General features: G+C 34.1%; 1 protein-coding gene across 2 annotated transcripts in view; it reads left to right on the top strand.

Moving 5' to 3' along the window:
• dennd2b (DENN domain containing 2B) overlaps positions 1-7,317 on the top strand; it is a 67,065-nt gene extending 59,748 nt beyond the window's left edge. For both annotated transcript variants that reach the window (XM_051114327.1, XM_051114326.1), the window contains exons 15-20: positions 2,926-3,103; positions 4,015-4,056; positions 4,215-4,326; positions 4,599-4,841; positions 5,126-5,212; positions 6,813-7,317. In XM_051114327.1, coding sequence (XP_050970284.1) covers positions 2,926-3,103; positions 4,015-4,056; positions 4,215-4,326; positions 4,599-4,841; positions 5,126-5,212; positions 6,813-6,847 — 697 coding nt within the window. In that variant the 3' untranslated portion in view covers positions 6,848-7,317. The remainder of the gene's footprint in view (positions 1-2,925; positions 3,104-4,014; positions 4,057-4,214; positions 4,327-4,598; positions 4,842-5,125; positions 5,213-6,812) is intronic.
• Positions 7,318-9,390: the final 2,073 nt, after the last annotated feature.

Here is a 9,390-nt window from a genome sequence, read left to right on the forward strand (position 1 = left end):
CTGTGCTATTTGTGACTTTGCACTTAGCCTTAGCTGTAACATCTCACGGCTGTTTTAACGTCACCGAGTAATTTAAGGCTCTAAGGAGCATGATCTGCAGACGTGTTGTTTGAATGAGAATGAGCGTGTGTGGTTACAATGTGGTAGCCCATCGTGATATCATCTTTACCATATCGCCCTGAAGATATGAAGACCTACATGCAGCCTGTTCCACATACAATGGGTAATGTGGCCAATATACAAACCAGAAAACTGGACTGACTTGGTGATTGTCTTTTTTGAACTTTTTACTCTTTTTGTTGTAACATTACTAGTGATTTACTGGTTAGGTTTTGACAACAATTATGTAATGACAACTAGTATTTTCTCCATCTGTTTGTTTCTTCATTTCAGTGCATTCAATTTCAGCATCATTACTCCAGTCTTCAGTGTCACATGATCCTTCAGAAATCATTCTGATATGCTGATTTGGTGCTTAAGAAACATTTATCATCAGTGTTGCTTAATATATTTTTTTTTTTTTTGTGGAAACCTTTGTACTTTTATTTATTTATTTATTTATTTTATTTTTGAATATTGAATAAAACTTTTAAAAGAGCATTTATTTGAAATATATTTCTAACTACTGTCAATTTAACACATCGGTGGTAAATAAATGTATTAATTTCAAAAAATCGTATTAGCCTTACATTTTTTTTAACAGTAGTGTATTGGAAAAAAAAAAATAATGAAGAATGAATAAAAATTTCCAGATAATTTACTCATCCAGGATGTTAATGTCTTTCTTTCTTCAGTCTAAAAGAAATTAAGGTTTTTGAGGAAAATATTCCAGGATATTTCTCCATGTACACTACCATGTCAAAAGATTTTTAATGTTTTTAAAAAAGTCTCTTCTGCTCACCAAGCCTGCAATAATTTGAGTATGGCAAAAACAGCAAAATTTGAAAATGTTTAATATTTAAAATAACTGTTTTCTATTTGAATATATTTTAAAATGTAATTTATTCCATCAAAGCTAAATTTTCAGCATCATTACTTCAGTCACATGATCCTTCAGAAATCATTCTAATATTCTGATTTGCTGTTTAAGAAACTTTTTTTTTATTATTATTATTATCAATATTTAAAACAGTTGAGTAATTTTTTTTCAGGATTCTTTGATGAACAGAAAGGTCCAGAAAGTTCAGCACTGATCTGAAATAAAAAGCTTTTGTAACATTATACACTGTACAATTCAAAAGCTTGGATTCAGTATAATTTTTTATGGAAGTGGAATTTTTTTATGGAAATTATAGAAATGAATACTCGAATACTTTATTTAGCAAGGATGCTTTAAATTGATCAAAAGTGATGATAAAGACATTTATAATGTTACAAAAGATTTCTATTTCAGATAAATGCTGTTCTTCTGAATTTTCTATTCATCCAATAAACCTGAAAAAAAAATACTCAGCTCTTTTCAACATAATAATAATAATAAATGCTTTTTTTGAGCAGCAAATCAGAATTCTAGAATGATTTCTGAAGGATCATGTGAATGGAGTAATGATGCTAAAAATGTAGCTTTAAAATCACAGGAATAAGTTGAATTGTAAAATATATTCAAATAGAAAACAGTCATTCTAAATAGTAGAAATATATAAAAATTGTACTGTTTTTGCTGTAGTTTGGATCACATTGGTGAGCAGAAGAGACTTCTTTAAAAAACATTAAAAATCGTACTGTTCAAAAACTTTTGACTGGTAGTGTAGTGGACTTCAATGGGAGCCAACAGGTTGAAGGTCCAGATTGCAGTTTCAGTGCAGCTTCAAAGGTCTCTACAAGATTCCAGACGAAGAGTAAGAGTCTCAACTAGTGAAGCGATTGGTAATTTTTCTAAAAAAAAAAACAAAAAAAACAGAAAGCAAGAAAAATTTATATACTCTTTAACCACAAATGGTCATCTTGCACTTGCTCTGTGATGCACGTTGACAACTTCATGCATTACATAGTCATGTTGCAAAGGTCACACATGGTTAGTTCTTCTTCTTTGTATTTCGGTTCAAAAAGTTAGGGTAAGGTGAAAAACTCATTTCGTCTTCTACAACTTCAAAATCGTCCGACATTGTGTTTTTTTTAGTAAAGGACGTTTGACTTTGTAAACACTAGGTCGCCTACTTCCACCTAAATCACACGTGACCTTTCCAACAGGATTACGTAGAGCTAGTAAAGTAGAGCTAGTGCAAGATGAGCATTTGTGGTAAAAAAGTATACACGTTTTTATTTATTTAAAAAAAAATAAAAATAAAAAGGCAGATTGTTTCACTATGTAAGACCCTTTTTCTTTGCCTGGGATCATGTAGAGCCCTTTGAAGCTGCAATGAAACTGCAGTTTGGACCTTCATTCCATTGGCTCCCACTGAAGTCCACTAAATGGAGAAAAATCCTTAAATGTTTTCCTAAACAATTTGAGAGTGGACAATTTGAGATGACACAAACCTTCTAAAATGTATGCATTGAATGGCAGAATATGTAGTTCTTAATGTAAATGCACAGTATATAATACCATTTGTGACATTGCTATTAAGATAAGAAAATATCAGAGATTCATATGACCTTTCATCATGTGTTTTACCACTCTAAGCTATCATTATCTCCAGAGGATTTTATGTAACTGGCGCCTTGAATACCACTGTCACAATGTGAATAATATTACAGGAGATCATTTGAATAGCACTTCTGTGGCGTCTATTGAACGCCACTGGCTATTTTCTGGCTATTTTTTTGCTCTCATAATCTCAGATTCCATTGTCCTGTTGCTAAAGCCAAAGTAAACTGGAAAATCTGGGCTCAATGTACTTTTTCCAGAACAGGATTTGCTGAGAAGGTGTGTGAGATTTTGTGAAAGCTAGGTGATTGACTGTGTGCTTTTCTCTTTCCCTACAGTACTCTTTCCAGCTGTGTTCATGCGGTGGTGGCTTTGCTCTACCCCTTCTCCTGGCAGCACACCTTCATCCCAGTGCTGCCCACCTCCATGGTGGACATCGTCTGCTGTCCCACGCCCTTCCTAGTCGGTATTCTGTCCAGCTCACTGCCAAAGCTCAAGGAATTGCCTGTGGAGGAGGTACTTAAAATCTCTTGTCACCAACTCCCAGCTGTGCTGTTGTCACCCATCTTGTTTGTTGTAATAAAACACTTTGTCAAGTGCGTATGACATGTGCTTGGCTTTGTACCAGCCTAAATTAAACTGTCATTAGAACTCCTTGCACAAATATTCATAAACACAAAGACTCGGTTTTTATTTCCTTGCTCTTGGAGGCTATTTTTCTACAAGATGTTTCCCTGATCATGACTTTAAATTCCTGTGAGTATGGTCACATTGGCAGCTCCCCTTAACAGTTCAATTATGCTCTTACTCTAATAAGCTGCCGGAACATTCAACCCTTAATGTAGTGGAATATGAGGCTGAAGTCATTTTCCCAAATTCAGAAAGTTGTTGGAATGAGTAAGAAACATGCTAAGTATAATAACATGCCCAGAATGTTAGCCAAATTTTATGTATGAGCCTCGATGTGGCGTCAGCTTCATAAGCCTAGCTCAGCATTCCTGGCCAGGCAGTTGCCTTTCTCCCCTTTAAACTTTCCCAACTGGGAGAGTGTTGTTGTTCCCAGCTGCCCATAGGACGCTGCCAGCTTGGCCACAGGGCTGAAGTTTGGTCCCTACTGAGTGTTTGGCATTTAGTGCGTTTGGCTTCAGTACTTTTTTCAAATTGCACTCTGGACAAAAGTGCACTTGTGATGGCCACAAGGGGTGACCCCGTGCAGTCAAAACATCTGGAAGCACACCAAATTGTGGCGCTTGTCATTTTTAACACTGCGTTTTTAAACTGATGTCAGGCTCCATCTGTTGTGGATCAACTTCTGGAAATGTTGTGATGTCCAAACCTCCCGAAACAATTGAATAAACTGTGATTTAAAAAGAATGAGGCTACTTAATGGTTCAGTCAATTGAAATCTGTTTCTCTTTACGTTTCAGGCTTTAATGGTCGATCTTGGAACGGACCGCTTCATCAGACAGGTTCGTCTCCCCACGACTCTCCCATGGCTGTAGCGCAGCTAATTGCGTGTTGTCATTAAGATCTGAGAACAAGCGTAATGTAAACAAGCTGGCTGTGTCATGTTATGAATCACTGAACGTTATTGCAACGTTAATCTCCATACTTTTCCTGTATACAGATGGATGACGAGGCCTCTCTATTACCACGCAAACTACAAGCTGCTCTGGAGCAATCTCTCGAACAGAGGAACGACATCATCAATCAAGACTCCGACAGCGAATCAGATGAAGGTGAAAAACCTGACTTTGTGGCCTTGCCCATCTGTTTACAATGGACTTACTGGCTATCTCCGTATATGCTTGTGTATCTGCAAAGCAGAACATCTGGCTTGACTGTACTTCAATTCCTATTCAAAGTCTTTCTTGTTTATCCACCATGAAAAGGAACCAAATCTAATCTTAACGTCATGTCTTTGGTTTATGCTTGATAAAATGCAACTGGCTGGTTTGGTTGCCGTAGGATATTTAATAATGAATGTTTCTGATGTTTTCTCATTTCACAGAGTGCACCACCTCTTTGAACAGTGTGGTGTCGGAGGCCTTCATCCGCTTTTTCCTGGAGACCGTTGGCCACTATTCGCTGTTTCTAACGCAGGGTGAAAGAGGGGAGCGCATCTTCCAACGCGAGGCCTTCCGCAAGTCGGTGGCTTCTAAGAGCATCCGGAGATTTCTGGGCGTCTTCATGGAGTCTCAGATGTTTGCTGGATTCATCCAGGATAGGGAGATGAGGAAGTGTAGGGCCAAAGGTAAATCATGCTTGGTCAATTAAGCAAAATGGCTTCTCATAAAACATGATGTTCTATTAGCCTCAAGCTCATTAGAAGTGTAATTTGAAACCCACACCCAGTGTAATTATGTGTGGGTCTTTCTGAGATGGGGTGGAGGCAACTCTGATAATGAAAGTCAGATCTTTACTGCCACCTTCTGGTGACCAAAAACGTTTTGACAGACAGTAGTGTCAAGTAATGAAATTATTTTTATGTTTTTTTTTTTTAATATTATTATTTAATTGTATTCTTTTCTTAAACAGGTCTATTTGAGCAGAGGGTGGAGCAGTATCTGGAAGAATTACCAGACACTGAACAGAGTGGAGTCAACAAATTTCTGAAGGGTTTAGGTGAGTATAGCACAGCAGTTATGTGACGCATACACTACCAGTCAAACTTCTGGAATAATTAACTATTAAAAACTCATTTTAAATTGCTTTTGAAGTTTCTTATGCTCACCAATGCTGATGATTAAAAATATAGTAAATACAGTAATATTTTAAAATATAGTTGCAATTTAAAAGTACTATTAATTTAAAAGTAATTTAAAAGTCTGCTCAAAAATTTCTATTTTTATATATTTTATTATGTAATTTATTCTTGTGATAAATGGTGGTAAATCTGAATTTTCAGCAGCCATTATTCCCGTTTTCAGTGTTGCATGAACCTTCATAAATCATTCTGATATGCTGATTTGGTGTTCAAAAAACGTTTTTTTTTTGGTCAATAAGTAAAATTTTGTAAAGAAAAAAGAAAATAATACTTTTTTTCAGCAAGGGCGCACTAAATTTAATTAAAAAAAAAGAAAATAGTACTTTTATTCAGCAAGCGTGTACTAAATCAATCAAAAAGTGACAGTAAAGACATTTATAATTTTTTTTCAAATTTTATTTTATTTCCTTTGAACTTTCTATTCCATTTTTTTATTTCTACTTTCATGGAAACTGAAGACTAAAGTAATAGTTGCTGAAACATTTTGGCATCACAGGAATAAATTAAATTAAAAGTATATTAAAATAGAAAACTTGGTAACACTTTACAATAAGGTGTCATTTGTAAACAATAGTTAATGCATTAACTAACATGAACAAACAATGAACACTACATTTATTACAGTATTTATTAATCTTTGTTGATGTTAGTTAATAAAAATACATTAGTTCATGTAAGTTCACAGTGCATTAACTAATGTTAACAAACAAAACTTGTCATTTTAATAACGCATTAGTAAATGCTAAAATTAACATTAACCAAGATTAATAAATACAGTAGAAGTATTGTTCATTATTAGTTTGTTAACTAATGTTGGAAGTGTGACCCAGTTCTTTTAGAGTTGTAATAATATTTCACAATATTGCTGTTTTTACTGTATTTTTGATCAAGTAAACACAGCCTTGGTGATTGAAAGAGATGTACAATAAATGTTAAAAAAATTAAAGGGATGGTTCACCCATAAATAAATAAAATTGTCATTAATTACTCACTGCATGCATTGTGGTACTGTTGTGAATGGCGGCAGAGACTGACAAGAGAAGAATTGTTGATTAAAGTTGTTATTTTTGTTTTGTTTGAGCACAGAGAGTATTCTTATAGCTTCATAAAATGAAGGTTGAACCACTGATGTCACATGGACTATGTATTTAATGATGTTCCTACTACCTTTCTGGGCCTTGAACATGGTTGCTGTCTATGTAGGGTCAGAAAGCTCTTAGATTTTATCAGAAATATCTTAATTTGTGTTCAGTAGATAAACAAATACCTTACATGTTTGGAACGACATGAGACTGAGTAATGAATAACAGCATTTTTATTTTTTTGGTGAACTATCCCTTTAATTGTTACAAGCTTTAGACTGGTAGTCTGTGCATAGAAGTACAAAGCTTGTTTATAAAAGAGCACATAAGACGTAACTTGATACACCAATTTTTTTTTTTTTTTTTTTTTTTTCAGGAAATAAAATGAAGTTCCTTCATAAAAAGAACTAAAAACACTTTATTGTGAAACCAAAAACTGTGGACATTTTCTACAAATGCTACATTTGAAGACCTAACATGGCTTAAAGTCACGTATGTTGCGATGTGCCTGTTGTGTTGTCTTTGACGTTCATATTTTTGTACATATTTATGAAAGCTGTGCTGTTAATCTCACATGTAGCTCTGTTGTTACCTTTCCTGGTACTTTGTATATGAAACTAGAGAAATAATAGGATGGTACTGAGAGTATGAATGGTTATATTGCAGTATAACCTCCACCTTTAGAGATAACTGTTGTTGAGCTGGATGAGATGTATGAATGGAAACCTGACAGTTGGATGTACAGTGGCTGTGTAGTATTTAACGCTAGAATTTCTCCATGAACTGTATTTTGTACATTTATTAACACATGAAGAGTATAATTACCTTATTTACAATGTTTAATAAAAAAAAATCAATAAAGTTTTTCTGTTAATTTCTCATTCTGCATTAATAAACAGCTTTGTCTCAAAATGTTTAGGACCATGGCAGAAGACCTCTGTTCAGTGGAGATATTCCCGTCCTTTTAGTCTGGCCTTTCTGTGTTTAAAATAGCAGTAATGAATAATACACTGGGAATGTTTTGAAACTTTACACATTTGTTGCTATATTAAAGAAACATATACAACTCCTGAAATTGGTCATATGTGTATTTCAATTCATGGCCAGTGTCTGGAGGGGACAGATAATGGAAATGGTGTTTGCAATTGTCCAAAAATATTAAGAAATTCTATTTTTATTTGTTAAATAATGTGAAATAATCTCAGAGAGAGATCCTTACGTAACGCTTTCGGCAGGCTTTGTTCATTGCATAAATTGTATTCTATGCATAGCATTTTATGCAATAACAGAGTTACCTAAATTACATTGAAAATATTATCATAATTTTAAGTTACCATTTACGTCTTTTATTTCTTTTGTTTCCAAAAACCTCTCTTCAAACCTACGGTTTATTTTTTTTTTTTTCTGTACAAACATTCAATACATTTCTAAAAAACTACATTTTTGCAAAACTATTTTGCATTAATAATTATTTTAATGCAATTACGTTTTTGCAATCCACTCCCCATTGGCAGGTATTGCATGTTATTTTAAACCCTTTCTCTGCAACAGCAGTCTCAAACAGTTCTTTCAAAGCCACTGAGAGCAAGTGCAGAACTGACATCTTTCTCCATAAATGCCACCGAGGGTGCCACAACAAAGGTGTCTGGTAACGCTACCAAGAAAAATATGACAGTTCAAGAAAGCCATCACTCAAATGGATACCCAGAGTGATTTCTTTTTGACAAAACCTGTTAAAACCTGTGAAGGAAATTGTAGGTGTTATAAAAGCTGTTGAAGTGGGTACCAAAGAATACATATAATAACTGGATACCAAATACTAAACATGATTAGGTCTATTAATAAAGAATATTTTGAAACACTCTCTGAACACTATATGATAGATACAGTTGAATTCAAAAGTTTACATACGCCTTGCAAAAATCTGAAAAAATGTTAATTATTTTATCAAAATAAGAGGGATCATACAAAATGCATGTTATTTTTTAAGATATTTCACATAAAAGACATTTACATATAGTCCGCAAGAAAAAAAATTTAAAATTTAAAAAATACTGCGTTGTTACCTGAATGAGCCACAGCTTTTTTTTTTTTTTTTTTTTTTTTTTGAACAGTTAAACTGCCTGCTGGTCTTCATAAAAATCCTTCAGGTCCCCAAAAATCTTTTTTTTTTTTGTGTGTGTGTGTGTGTATTTGAACCCTTTCCAACAATGACTATGATTTTAAGATCCATCTTTTCACACTGAGGACAACTGAAAGACTCATATGCACCTATGAAGGGTGGCCTTGAGATCTGGGGAGTGTAAACTTGAAGCAACTTGAAGTGAAGATGTGCACATTTTTCTTATTTTGCCTAAATATCATATTTTTTTATTTAGTATTGCCCTTCAGAAGCTACAGAAGATACATACTTGTTCCCCAGAAGGCAAAATAAGTTAAATTTACCCTGATCTTCAAATTCAAAATGTTCTTACCTCACGGCTCTTAATGCATCATGCTTCCTTCTGAGGCATGAGTGAGCATTTCAACCTCCCTCAGTTGTCCTTAGTGTGAAAAGATGGATCTCAAAATCATGCAGTCATTGTTGGAAAGGGTTCAAATACACAAAAATGCTGAAAAATCGAAGAATTTGTTTTTCTGAAGAACAGCAAGCAGTTCAAATGTTCAGGACAAAAAAAAATCCCCAAACAAACAAATAAAAAAACACATCTGTGGATCATTCAGGTAACAACACAGTATTAAGTTTATGTAAACAAATTCAACTACTATTTTCTCTTGTGGACTATATGTAAACATCTTTTATGTGCAATATCTTTTTCAGGTCAGTGCTAAATAAAAAATCGCATTGCATTTTGTATGATCTTTCTTATTTTGGTAAAATAATTAACTTTTTGTAGATTCTGCAAGGTGTATGGAAACTTTTAGAACTTCAACTGGGGGATTTTAGGGATTTT

This window comes from Labeo rohita, chromosome 7 (genome assembly GCF_022985175.1).
Source record: "Labeo rohita strain BAU-BD-2019 chromosome 7, IGBB_LRoh.1.0, whole genome shotgun sequence".
NCBI classification, from domain to species: domain Eukaryota; kingdom Metazoa; phylum Chordata; class Actinopteri; order Cypriniformes; family Cyprinidae; genus Labeo; species Labeo rohita.